Here is a 13,942-nt window from a genome sequence, read left to right as displayed (position 1 = left end):
TCACAGGAGTTCATTACAGCATTAAACAACCATTTTTTCTATCATGTTTATGACTTAAAATGAATGACATTGATTATTATACTGAAGTGCTCATGTAGGTGTGATCTAAAGTGCTTTGAATTATACAGACCATTATTTTCTGATGGCTTATAATGATGTCATTGTTATAATTAATAATTGCCCTTTTTGTGTTTCTCTTCTCTCCAACAGAGGAGGCTGATTTGGACTTGGATGTTGCCATGACGACCCAATACACCGCCAGGGCTGGCCGTGACGTGGAGGTGTTTATTCCCTTGAAGGGACGACCTGCCCCCAACGTCACCTGGCGCCGTGGCGACCGCAACATGGCTGGTGACAGCCGCTACACTGTCACCAGCACTGAGAGAGCCACAACACTCCTCATCCCCAAAGTCACCCGTGATGACTGCGGCAAGTACCTGCTGGAGATTGAGAACGGCGTTGGAGAATCTAAGATCATCACCGTTTCTCTCAAGGTTCTGGACAGTCCATCCACCTGCCAGAAACTGATGATCAAGAATGTGACAAGAGGAAAGCTGACCCTCAGCTGGGAAGCTCCTCTCATCGATGGCGGCTCCCCTGTCACTAATTACATCGTTGAGAAGAAGGGCTCAACTATGAAAGCCTACCAGGTGATCACAGCCGAGTGTGGCAACACAACTTACAAGGTATCGGGCCTGGAGGAGGATATAGCTTACTTCTTCCGTGTGTCCGCTGAAAATGAGTATGGCGTGGGCGACACCTGCGAGACCACTGAACCCGTCAGAGCCACAGAAACTCCAGGAGCTGTTAAGGAACTGGTGATGGTGGACTCCACAAAGAAATCTGTTACTCTACAGTGGACCAGACCTGACCATGATGGTGGCAGCCACATCACTGAATACATCATTGAGAAGAGATCCAAGGAAGATCCTACCTGGACTTTGGGTGCGACTTGCAAGCGCTGCAGCTGTGAGGTGACAGGACTCAAGGAGAACGCTGTCATGGACTTCAGAGTATTCGCCAAGAATGAGAAGGGCAACAGCGACTTCTCCCAGATTGGGCCCATCACAGTGATCGACTTTATCATTCCACCCGAGGCCAACCTCATTGACTACCCCAATGGAGAGCTTGCTGTTCGTGTTGGTCAGAACATCCACATCGAGTTGCCCTTCAAGGGTAAACCCAGTCCAGCAATCAGCTGGCTAAAGGATAACTTGCCTCTGAAGGAAAGTGAGAAGGTTCGCTTCAGGACCACCGACAACAAGACTGCGGTCACAGTCAGAGGTGCCAAGAAGGAGCATGCCGGCCAGTACACCTTGGTTCTGGACAACAGAGTCGTCAAGAACTACTTTGACATTAATGTGATCACTCTGGGACCCCCATCGGTGCCTGTTGGTCCCATCCGCTTCGATGAGATCAAAGCCCAGAGTATCATCATCTCCTGGGATCAGCCGATGGAAGACGGAGGTGGCGAGATCACCTGCTACAGTGTTGAGAAACGTGAGACCTCCCAGGCCAACTGGAAGATGGTCTGCTCTAGTGTTGTCAGGACCACCTTCAAGATTCCCAACCTGGTCAAGGGAACTCAGTACCAGTTCAGAGTCCGTGCAGAAAACAAGTATGGAGTCAGTGAACCACTCAACTCCACCGAAATTGTTGCCCAGCACCAGTACAAACCTCCAGGCCCCCCTGGAAAGCCAGTGGCCTACAACATCACCAGTGACGGCATGACCATCAAGTGGGAGGCCCCAGGCTTCGATGGAGGATCCCCGATTTTGGGCTATCATGTTGAGAAGAAGGACAGGAACAGTCTCATGTGGCAGAAGGTGAACTCCACCATCATCTCCAACAGAGAGTACAGGATCATCGGTCTCATGGAGGGTCTGGAGTACTCCTTCAGAGTCTATTCTGAGAACAATGCTGGACTCAGTGCTGTTAGCGAACAGAGCAAACATGCACTTGCTATTTCCCCTGTTGGTAAGCACACGCTAAATACTACATCGATCTGTGTTGAGATGTGACATTTTAGGAAATACTCAGTCTCATCTTAGAGAAATAGGTCTTGGATGTAAAATAAACTTGCTAGCTAGTTTCATCACATAGGAAAAATTGCCTTCATACACTTCCGAACCTGTTATATTAGACAGCAAGCATATTTCTTGAAGTAACAAAGTATCAGATGTCACCTTTACAGATGAGATATAGTTATGTTTAAATGTGTTTTCTAATGCATGATTATTTTGCTTCTTACTCTTTTCATTTAGATCCACCTGGCACCCCTGTCTGCATCGATGTAACCAGGCACTCAGTCACCCTGCAGTGGGACATCCCCAAAAGGGACGGCGGCAGCAAAATTGTGGCCTACAGTGTAGAGAGGCGCCAAGGCAGAGCCAAATGGCTGCGCTGCAACTTCACTGATATCAGTGAGACACAGTTCTCCGTGACTGGTCTGTCCCCTGGAGACAGATTCGAGTTCAGAGTGATTGCCAGGAACGCTGTGGGCACAGTCAGTCCACCATCTAACTCCTCTGGATACATTATGACCAGGGATGAGAGCAGTGAGTATTTTCAACTTTAAAAAATGTCTAAATAAATCATTACAAGAAGTTCCTCACATCCTGTTGATTGTGCCGATTCCTCATTTGTTCATTCTCTTTGCACCTGCAGTTGCTCCTGAGATCGAGTGGTCTCCAGACCAGGTGCTCACCTTGAGGGCCGGAGAGAATGTGAAGCTCAGCTGCAGCATCACCGGACGTCCAGTTCCCCAGATCATCTGGTACAAGGACGGCAAAGAGATTGACAAGCGGACCATGATTGACATTGAGCTCACCACCAACATTGGCTCCAGCAGTCTTTTTATCCGCGATGCTGACAGGAACCACCGTGGCATCTACAGCGTAGAGGCCAAGAACAGCTCTGGTGGCAAGAAAGCTGATGTCAATGTCAGAGTACAAGGTTGGTAAAAACTGACGATTTCAATATCTGTGAGAGACATTGTATGATACAAGCATTTTAAAACCTGTTTCTATTAAGATGTTGGATCACAAAAGAATTGCAGCTCATGCAAATAACATAAATTCACTATATCACAATTTATGGCCACTTTTGAAGTAACTCTGCCTCCTGTTTCCCTGTAGATACCCCTGGACCAATCGAGGGTCCAATCCGATTCACCGGTATCACAGCTGAGAAATGCACCGTGTGGTGGAACCCGCCAGAGAATGATGGCTGTGCCGCCATCACCCACTATGTGGTGGAGAAGAGGGAGACGTCCAGGATCTCCTGGGCCTTGGTCACCTCCAAATGTGAAGCTTGTTCTTTCAATGCCACCAACCTCATCAAGGGCAACGAGTACCAGTTCAGAATCTCTGCTGTCAACAAGTTTGGTGTTGGAAAAGCATTGGATTCTGATCCCATCATCGCACAGATGCAATACAGTAAGTAGCGTTACTCACAGGTATTGTTGATGTGACATATTGACCAAACCTTGCAATCTATTGCACATGAATGTTGACAGCCTTTACTTTCAAAACTTGACTTTTATAACTCACCATGTTTTCTGCTCTCCCCCCTCAGCTGTGCCTGATGCTCCTGGTACTCCAGATTCCACCCACGTGACTGGAAACAGCATCACCCTGTCCTGGACCAGGCCAAGGTCAGATGGAGGCAATGAGATCAAACAATACATCCTGGAGAGGCGAGAGAAGAAGAGTCTGCGCTGGGTGAAAGTTTCCTCAAAGAGGCCCATCACCGAGCTTAGACACCGTGTCACCAACCTCACAGAGGGCAACGAGTACGAGTTCCGCATCATGGCTGAAAATGGCGCTGGTGTTGGACCAGCCAGCAGCACCTCCAGGCTCTTCAAATGCAGAGAGCCAACCAGTGCTCCCAGTGCTCCCACAGTGATCAAGGTAGGGACGCAGCATAGAACTGCAACAGAACAAGTCAAACTTCAAGTTTCAGATTTTCTTTTAATTCTCATTTCACAATTAACAAAATGACCAGACTAGAATGATAATGAAGACATAAATATTGTGAGTTATTAGCAGGTTATTTTGCATAAACAGCATTGATGATAAATCAAACCAGGAAACCAGAATATAAAGAAAGGGTAAGACACGAAAGTGTATGCTGATGTACTCTACTCTCTTCTTGTTGATCAGGTCATTGACACCACCAAGTCCTCTGTCACTCTGGAATGGACCAAGCCAGTCTTTGATGGCGGCTTGGAAATCATTGGCTATAATATTGACATGTGTAAGGCCAGTCTGGAGGAGTGGAACAGAGTCAACAAACAGATTTGCATTCACACCAGGTACACTGCCAAGGGCCTGGTACCTGGAGAGATATACAAGTTCAGGGTCAATGCTGTGAACGGATCCGGAGAGGGCGAATCCTCAGTGATGCCCAATGCTGTGCAGGCTCTGGATAGACTCACATCTCCTGAGATTGACATTGATGCCAACTTCAAACAGACTCACATTGTGAAGAATGGCGGCACCGTCACCCTCCACATCGCCTTCCGTGGCAAACCAGCTCCGCTCGCCACCTGGTCTAAGGTGAATGCTGAGCTGCCAGTCATGGCCGATATCAACACCACAGAGTCCTCTTCTACTCTGACCATCGAGGGTTGCACGAGGTACGAGGCTGGCAAATACACCTTGTCCCTGGAGAACAATAGCGGGCGGAAGTCCATTACATTCACAGTCAAAGTGCTGGACACACCTGGACCTCCAGGTGCCATCAGCTTCAAAGACGTTACCCGTGGAGCCTTGACGATGATGTGGGACGCCCCCACCAATGACGGCGGAGCCCGAGTCCACCACTACATCGTGGACAAACGCGAGGCCAGCCGCCTGGCCTGGCAGGAGGTCAGCACCAAGTGCTCTCGCCAGATGATCAGAGTAACTGGTCTGGAAATCGCAGTGCCGTATGTGTTCAGGGTGAGTGCTGTGAACCAGTACGGCCAGGGAGAACCGCACGAAATGACACAGCCGATCGTTGCTACAGAAGAACCTGCACCACCCAAGAGACTGGATGTTGTCGACACCACCAACTCCACAGCCTCTCTGGTGTGGCTGAAGCCTGAGCATGACGGAGGCAGCCGCATCAGAGGCTACATCGTTGAACTCAGAGCTAAAGGCACTGACCGCTGGCTTGTTGGCGGAGAGACGAAGTCCCTGAAGATGTTGTTGGATGGTCTGATTGAGAACACAGAGTATGACTTCAGAGTCAGGGCCAAGAATGATGCTGGAATCAGCGAGCCGCAGGGCACCTTCGGCTCTGTGGTCATTAAGGAGCCTCTCATTGAACCAACTGCTGACCTCAGCGGCATCACCAACCAGCTTATCACCTGCAAGACCTCCAACACCTTCACAATCGACATCCCCATCAGCGGTAGACCTACACCCAAGGTCACCTGGAAGCTGGAGGAGATGAAGCTGAAGGAGACTGACAGAGTCTCCATCAGAACCAATCAGGAGACGACCACTCTGGTGGTGAAAGACAGCAAGAGAAGCGACAGCGGCAAGTACTACCTGACCCTGGAGAACGCTGCTGGTGTGAAGACGTTCACAGTGACCGTGGCTGTGGTTGGCAGGCCGACTCCACCCACAGGCCCTGTGAAAATTTCTGGAGTCTCCTCAGAGTCCTGCACCCTGTCCTGGTCCGAGCCAGCAGATGACGGTGGCACTGAAATCACCAACTACATTGTGGAAAAACGAGAGTCTGGCTCCGCCTCCTGGCAAGTGGTGAACTCCAGTGTGAAGCGAACGACCATCAAAGTGACTCATCTTACCAAGTATATGGAATACACCTTTAGAGTCTGTGCTGAGAACAAGTTTGGAGTCAGCAAATCTACCGAGTCTGCTCCTGTTGTCATTGAGCATCCATTTGGTAAGTTCAATTCAACAGTTATACAAAAGTAAATGTCTGGTAGCCAAAGTTTAACATATGTTGTGAATACATTCAGGTCCAGGTCAAATTATGAATCCTTATTCTCACCTCCACTTAATGTCCACAGTACCCCCAAGTCCTCCAACTCGTCCAGATGTGGTATCCGTATCCGCCAACGCCATCGGCATCAAATGGGATGTGCCATATGCCGACGGTGGCAGCAAGGTGACGGGCTACTGGATCGAGAAGAAGGAGAGGAACACGATCCTGTGGGTGAGGGAGAACAAGCTGCCCTGCCTGGAGTGCCATTACAAGGTGTCCAACCTGATCGAGGGCCTGGAGTACCAGTTCAGGGTTTACGCCATGAACATCGCCGGGCTCAGCAAGGCCACCGAGGCCTCCAGACCTGTGGTGGCCCTCAATCCTGTCGGTGAGGGAGACATTAATGTCTTAATTAAAAATATTAATATGTAAACTCTGTGACTTCTGCTGTGCTTACTGTTGACCTCACTCAGCTCAAAGAGTTAAATCAGTTCCCTTATCCTTACCTCTCTCCTCAGATCCTCCTGGTAAACCCGAGGTGACCGACATCACTCGCTCCTCCGTGTCGTTGTGCTGGACTGTACCGTTCAACGATGGCGGCAGCAAGATCATCGGTTATGTTGTGGAGAAGAAAGTCTACAGCACAGACGAGTGGGACGACAACCGCTGGCTCAAGTGCAACTACACTACCATCACCGAGAACTACTTCACTGTCCCCAACCTAGGAGAGGGAGAGACCTTAGAGTACCGCATCATCGCCAAGAATGCCGCCGGCGTCCACAGTGCGCCCTCAGAGTCCACCGGACCGGTCACCTGCAAGGACGAATACTGTGAGTTCAAGAGTTGTTATGCAGTTATTAAAATGAGTTTGTGGAAACGCGTAAACTGTAAAACTTACTTCTTGAAATGTATCATCATTTAGTCTCGCCTTGTTAATTCATCTGCTCAGTGTGATATTTATTGTTTATTTCAGCTGAATTTTTCAGACCATTCAGGTTATTGTAACTACGTTTTATATTCTATAAATTATACCATAGAGAAAATATTTTCTATTAATTTCTGATTTTATGGTTTATAAATCTGAATAGAAATTTTTGTATAAATTATGATTATACTGTAGCATACAGTTGTTATTTATTGAGGAAAAAACAAATGGTTCTTCGCTGCAGCTCCTCCTAGAGCTGAGCTTGACAGTAAGCTGGTGGGTGAGACCGTCACCATCGCTGCCGGCTCCGACCTCGTCCTGGACGGCGCTGTGGGCGGTAAACCCGAGCCGACAGTCTACTGGTCGAAGGGAGACAAGATCCTGGAGCTCGGAGAGAAGTACTCGCTGACGTACACCGCCACCAGAGCCATGGCCGTCATCAAGAACTGCGACAGATACGACACTGGCAGATACATCCTGACCGTCAAAAACGCCAATGGAATCAAGACCGCTGCCGTCAACGTTAAAGTTTTGGGTGAGCAGCCGAGAAACAAACATTGATGTAAACTGTTTTCACATCACTTTAACACTGAGGTTGGAGTGTTTAACTCAAATGGACTTTTCTGATTTAACTCTCTGTCTCCGTCTTTCAGACACTCCCGGACGTCCGGCTGATAAGATTGTGATCAGCAGAGTGACGGAGGAGAAGTGCACAGTGTCCTGGAAGATTCCTCTGGAGGACGGTTGCGACACCGTCACCCATTACATCGTGGAGCGTCGCGAGACCAGCCGACTCAACTGGGTGGCGATGGAGACCGAGTGCAAGACGCTGTCATGTGTCAGTACCAAGCTGATCAAGAACAACGAGTACATCTTCAGAGTCAGAGGAGTCAACAAGTTTGGACCCGGAGTTCCTCTGGAGTCCGACCCCGTCATTGCCAGGAACGCCTACAGTAAGCAACCGCACAGCTTTACAGTTCTAACTGAATGTAGGAATAGCTGAGGAGATTTGCTGCACAGTGGAACTTTTTAAGTTTATAATTCTATATCTTTTTATGAGGGCGTGTGGCTGACGGGACTTAATGGTTTTTAAAGGTTATTGCAAAAACAAGTGGAAAATTGAGATTGTTAAATGTAGCTGCAGACATTGTAAAACAATAATACAACAAATATTTGCAGCCATATCCAGCAAAAAGTTGGATTATTTAGATTTAGAAAGTTATTTAAAATGTGCACAAAATAACTCCCCCCTCCACTGGAAAAGTAGATGTTACAGATTAGTTTATGTCTTGTTAAACGGGAGAAACAGGATGTAGATTTGTTTCTGAGTCTGACCCATCCCGTCCCTCTTTTCCAGCCATCCCATCCCAGCCGGGCACTCCGGAGGTTACGGCGGTGGGTAAGGAGCATGTCATCATCGAGTGGCTGAAGCCAGAGAGCGATGGAGGCAGCGAGATCAAGAACTACATTGTGGACAAACGAGAGAAGAGCAGCACCAGGTGGGAAGAACGTCCGAAGACGGGAAACACAGACTTTGGTTTTCAGTGTGTGAAATATTTATTTATATATTATTTTGTTGTTCATTTGTGGACCAGGTGGACTCGGGTGAATAAGACATACACCATCTACGACATCCGTCTGAAGATCACAGGTCTGCTGGAGGGAAGTGAGTACCAGTTCAGAGTGACGGCGGTCAACGCTGCTGGAGAAAGCCAGCCGAGCGACACCTCGCCATACATCCTCTGCAAAGACCCCACATGTAAGAGATTTAACAGTCCACTCACAATCTTTTTACTTTAAACTTATGCTGTTATGCATGTTGAGACAAACAGATATAGAACACATTTGCATCTACTCTCCTACTCTCAGATACTCCTGCTCCTCCATCAATGCCTCGCATCACCGACACGACCAAGCACAGCATCAGCATGACCTGGACCAGGCCCATGTACGACGGCGGCTCAGACGTCACCGGCTACGTGGTGGAGATTCTTGAGGAGGACACTGAGCAGTGGTACCGCGCCACCGCCAAGGCTCTCAAGACCAATGAGTACGTGGCTGCTGGCCTCGCAGCCAATAAAAAGTACAGATTCAGAGTCGCTGCCATCAACAACAACGGCACAGGAGAGTTCAGTGAACCCAGTGCTGAGGTCGAGCCGCTGGAGAGAGTTGGTGAGTCACTAATACAGTAATCACCTCAATCCATCGTAGAATTTGTGGTTATTATTATTATTATATTTTATTTATCACACAAGATGCAAAATAAAATCTAGTTATGAGAAACAAGTTTAGTTTTCAGGATTCATTTCTGTAAAAATACCAAAAAACCTGCTTGACTAATTTCTAATTATTTCTAATTTCACTTTATGTATTTGGTTCTGTTAGGAAGTAAATGTAAGTGAAGTTGTTTTAGTCTTTCAAGTAGTTGATTTGACGACTATCTTTATTGGACTCTCCTCACTCTTCTCCACTCCTTCAGAAATACCCGACCTGGAGCTCGCAGATGACCTGAAGAAGACGGTGTGTCTGCGTGCCGGAGGAACCCTACGCCTGCTCGTATTCATCACTGGCCGGCCGGCGCCAGTAATCGCCTGGAGGAAGACGGGCGTAGAGCTGCAGAACCGCGGCTACATTGAGACCACGGATAGCTACACCTCGCTGATGGTGGAGAAGGTCAACCGCTACGACTCTGGAAAATACGTAGTGGAGGCAGAGAACCCGTCTGGCAAGAAGACTGCCACCATCCTGGTTAAAATCTATGGTATGTAATTCCTCAGTCACTACATATTACAGGCTGAATTTTGGGGAAATGTGTATAAAAAGGTGCAGTAAACTAATTTCACTTCTCTTCAGATTCACCAATTTTGCAGCTTTTGTTTGATTTGTTTTGGCTCTTTGTAGTAAACACACATTAATACCTTCCCTTTCTCTACTCGTCTCTCCTGCAGACACTCCTGGACCTCCAGGTTCAGTGAAGGTGAAGGACTACACCAAGGAGTCTGTTGTGATCACCTGGGATGTCCCGAGTATTGACGGCGGCGCTCACGTCAGTAACTACATCATCGAGAAGCGTGAAGCCAGCATGAAGTCATACAAGACCGTCACCACTGAGTGTAGGAAGACCCTGTTCAGGATCACCGGCCTGGAGGAGGGCGTGCACTACTTCTTCAGAGTGCTGCCAGAGAACATCTACGGCGTTGGTGAGCCCTGCGAGACAACTGAGGCTGTGCTGGTTTGCGAGGTGCCGTCGGTGCCTCTGAACCTCCAGGTTATGGATGTCACCAAGTCCTCCGTCACACTGCACTGGGAGAAGCCACTGTACGACGGCGCCAGCAGGCTGACTGGTTACAGCATCGAGGCCTGCAAGGTGGGCTCAGACAGGTGGAGTACCGTGGCGACAGTCAAGTCTTCGGTGTCCCAGCACACCATCCAGTCCCTGATGGAGAATGACCAGTACCTCTTCAGGATCCGAGCCACCAACAGCAGGGGAGCCAGTGAACCCATGGACACTGTCACTCCTGTCACCATCCAGGACATCAAGGGTAAGACGGCATCAAAACATCCACACATCACCACACAATCACTTTTAGTGCTGCTGCTGAACACATCACATCCCTCCTGTGTGTTCTAGTGATGCCCGCCATCGACATGACCAGCATTCCTCAGAAGATCGTCCACGTGCATCGCGGCAAACCCATCGACCTCAACATCCCCATAAAGGCCAAGCCGCAGCCTGTCTGCTCCTGGTTCTTCAGTGGCAACAAACTGAAGGACAGCCTCGACCGCATCAAGATCGACAGCAACGGCAAATACACCCGCCTCGTCATCCGCGAGACCACCATCAACGACACAGGAAACTACAGGCTGGAAGTGAAGAACGCTATCGGCATGGCAACAGAGGTCATCAAGGTCATTGTCCTCGGTAGGTAGACTTTCAAACACACTATAAGTTGTTATGCTGCAGTTTTATTGATTAGAGACCTGAAAACAATAGTAACCATGAATGCCTTCAGTGTATAAGATTCAGATGATTTACTGTATCAAGAGAAATACAAATATTATGCAAAAACATTCAGAGATTATAACCAGCTGCCTTCTTGTGGCTGTCCAGACAAACCCGGTATCCCAGTCGGTCCAGTCAAGATCGAGGAGACTGACGGCGTGTCAGTGACGATCAGCTGGGAACCTCCAGAGAAGGACGGCGGCGCCAACGTCAGCGGTTATGTGGTGGAGCAGCGCGATGCCCACCGCCCAGGCTGGATCACCATCTCAGAGTCAGTGACTCGACCCTGCTTCAAGTTCACCAGACTGTCAGAGGGAACCGAGTACGTGTTCCGTGTCGCTGCCATGAATCGCTTTGGCTTTGGCGGATTCCTGCAGTCCGAGGTGGTGGAGTGCAAGAGCGCCAAGAGTGAGTTCTCTCCCATCAAAAGCACAGTTCTTCCACACTCTTTCCTATGTTCATTTGCTTGTTTATTTGCTGCTGTTCTCACTGGCACAGCTTCTTTTGATGCCACATATTGATAACATTTTCAGAAATCTAAGCTCAAAAAATGCTCGTATCCTCGAACTAGTACCTTGATAACAACACAGAACATCGTTAGCAAACATTTAGGAGCATTTTCACCTCAAGCAGCCACCAAGTCCAAGAAAGTTTTGCTTTGTCAGCAACCTAAAAGTTCTGAAGAAATGTAGCTCCTTCTAGGTCACTATTATTTTGTATGCTACCGAAAAGCATGACACAGTTTAGGTTCATTGTCCTTTTATCTTAGTCACATCTCAGTCTATTGCAAGAAAAGTTAATATTTATGTAAGAAACATTCTTTGTTGCTTTCCTTTTGTTTCCATGCTTCCTTCACACTTTCCGTCCTCCATTCAGCAGTAAATATTTTTTATTTTTAGAATAAAATCATTGAATAAAATGCATAGTTACTGTGGCTGATAATTAGTTATCATGTGTACGAATGCAGGTGGTATAGAAAGGTTCATTTTTAGCATTTCAGAGGCTCACTGCTGACAGTTTTCTTCTGCCCTGCTGCCACTTAATGAATCTGTTTCTCCTGTGCAGCTATCCCTGGACCTCCAAGCACGCCAGAGGTGCTTGATGTCACCCATGAGGGCATGACCCTGACCTGGAAAGCACCTGAGGACAACGGTGGCTCCACCATTGCCGGCTACATCATCGAACGCAAGGAGGCCGGTTCTGACAGGTGGATGAAGATCAACAAGAACCCCGTCACCATGACCAGGTACCGCTCCTCTGGCCTGATCGAGGGCCTGGAGTACGAATACCGCATCACTGCCATCAACTCCAGAGGAGCCGGAAAACCCAGTGAGAGCTCTGCCATCACCGTTGCCATGGATCCCATCGGTACGTGCCGCAAAACTCACTGTCCTTGCTGTTCATTAATTCATCACCTACTTTAAATGAATCTCACTAGTGTGGAGTCAATAAACTCATCACACGTCTCTCTGTGTTGTTGAACAGAACCTCCAGGTGCTCCAGTTCAGCCCAGAGTCACCGACAGCACCAGGACTTCGGTCTCTCTGGCTTGGCTGCCGCCTGAAGAGGAGGGTGGTTCTGTCATTACTGGCTACTTCATTGAGATGCAGAAGGTAGACCAGGTGGAATGGACACTGTGCAACACCACGCCCACCAAGATGTGCGAGTACACTCTCACCCACATGCCCCAGGGCGCTGAGTACAAGTTCAGGGTCAGTGCCTGCAACGCTGGCGGTTCTGGAGAGCCTGCTGAGATTCCTGGAGTAGTTAAAGTCCAGGAGATGCTTGGTAATTTAATTATGATTTATATGAATGAATATGATTATTATCAAATAAATGTCATACTTCACTTAATGTTTTAAAACAAATTTTTTATCATTTACCTGAATCTTTAACTTAATCGCCGAAAATCGTGTCTCCATCAGATTATCCCGACTACGAGCTCGATCGCAAATATGAGGAAGGTTACATGGTGCGGCAGGGCGGAGTCATCCGTCTGTCTGTGCCCATCAAGGGTAAGCCCATCCCCACATGCAAGTGGACCAAGGACGGTCGTGACATCTCCCACCGCGCCATGATCGCCACCCACGACGACATCACAGAGCTGATCATCAAGGAGGCACACAAAGACGACACCGGCACCTACGACCTTGTGCTGGAGAACAAATGCGGCAGGAAGGCTGTGTACATCAAGGTGAGCAGTTTTGTTGACGTATGACTTCTGTAAAATAAAATGGACAAATAAAAAGAAAAAATTTGGTTGGAATGGTTGGAAGCTAAATTTGTGTGTCTACGCCCTCCAGGTGAAGGTGATAGGACGCCCCGATGTCCCAGAAGGTCCTCTGGAGTTTGATGACATTCAGGTCAGATCAGTCCGTGTCAGCTGGAGACCCCCATCAGATGATGGTGGCTCCGACATCCTGGGATACATCGTGGAGAGGCGGGAGGTACCCAAAGCCGCCTGGTGTACAGTGGACTCCAGGGTAACAGAGACCTCTTTGGTGGTGAAGGGCCTGAAAGAGAATGTGGCGTACCACTTCAGGATCTCCGCCGAGAACCAGTTCGGCATCAGCAGATCTCTCAAGTCTGATGAGTCTGTCACACCAAAGACACCACTTTGTGAGTACTTTTTGAATTATTCCTGATGTCAAGTCCCAACTGAACACAATGCACATCTGTAATTCTGATGTCAAGAAGTGCAAATATTGGTTATACTAACAATGTGCTTTACCTACAGGCCCACCAGAACCTCCCAGCAACCCACCAGAGATCATGGACGTGGCAAAGTCCATGGTGTCTCTGTCCTGGTCCCGGCCCCGGGATGACGGAGGCTCTCGCGTCACAGGATACTACGTGGAAAGAAGGGAGGTGTCGACAGAGAAGTGGGTCCGCCACAACAAGACCCACATCACCACCACCATGTACAACGTCACCGGCCTTATCCCCGATGCGGAGTACATGTTCAGAGTGGTTGCTCAGAACGACATCGGACAGAGCGAACCTGGTCCTCCTTCAGAGCCTGTGGTCTGCAAAGATCCATTTGGTGAGTGAACATTACGGGACATGTATCTCTGAGT

The 13,942-nt window shown here is 48.5% G+C and overlaps 1 protein-coding gene across 1 annotated transcript in view; it reads left to right on the top strand.

Annotated features, from left to right (window-relative positions):
• Nucleotides 1-13,942, top strand: part of LOC139208921 (titin-like) — a 210,071-nt gene that overhangs the window by 184,808 nt on the left and 11,321 nt on the right. Inside the window, exons 176-197 of the mRNA XM_070838698.1 lie at nt 211-1,977; nt 2,265-2,558; nt 2,668-2,955; nt 3,138-3,437; nt 3,577-3,911; nt 4,164-5,895; nt 6,023-6,325; nt 6,456-6,767; nt 7,107-7,397; nt 7,516-7,815; nt 8,220-8,361; nt 8,458-8,621; nt 8,732-9,034; nt 9,342-9,623; nt 9,811-10,404; nt 10,494-10,784; nt 10,974-11,273; nt 11,931-12,233; nt 12,351-12,653; nt 12,791-13,059; nt 13,169-13,484; nt 13,603-13,908. Of these exons, the coding sequence (XP_070694799.1) occupies nt 211-1,977; nt 2,265-2,558; nt 2,668-2,955; nt 3,138-3,437; nt 3,577-3,911; nt 4,164-5,895; nt 6,023-6,325; nt 6,456-6,767; nt 7,107-7,397; nt 7,516-7,815; nt 8,220-8,361; nt 8,458-8,621; nt 8,732-9,034; nt 9,342-9,623; nt 9,811-10,404; nt 10,494-10,784; nt 10,974-11,273; nt 11,931-12,233; nt 12,351-12,653; nt 12,791-13,059; nt 13,169-13,484; nt 13,603-13,908 (9,495 nt within the window). The remainder of the gene's footprint in view (nt 1-210; nt 1,978-2,264; nt 2,559-2,667; nt 2,956-3,137; nt 3,438-3,576; nt 3,912-4,163; nt 5,896-6,022; nt 6,326-6,455; nt 6,768-7,106; nt 7,398-7,515; nt 7,816-8,219; nt 8,362-8,457; nt 8,622-8,731; nt 9,035-9,341; nt 9,624-9,810; nt 10,405-10,493; nt 10,785-10,973; nt 11,274-11,930; nt 12,234-12,350; nt 12,654-12,790; nt 13,060-13,168; nt 13,485-13,602; nt 13,909-13,942) is intronic.

This window comes from Pempheris klunzingeri, chromosome 10 (genome assembly GCF_042242105.1).
Source record: "Pempheris klunzingeri isolate RE-2024b chromosome 10, fPemKlu1.hap1, whole genome shotgun sequence".
NCBI lineage: Eukaryota > Metazoa > Chordata > Actinopteri > Acropomatiformes > Pempheridae > Pempheris > Pempheris klunzingeri.
This window is presented reverse-complemented; position numbering and strand designations above follow the sequence as displayed.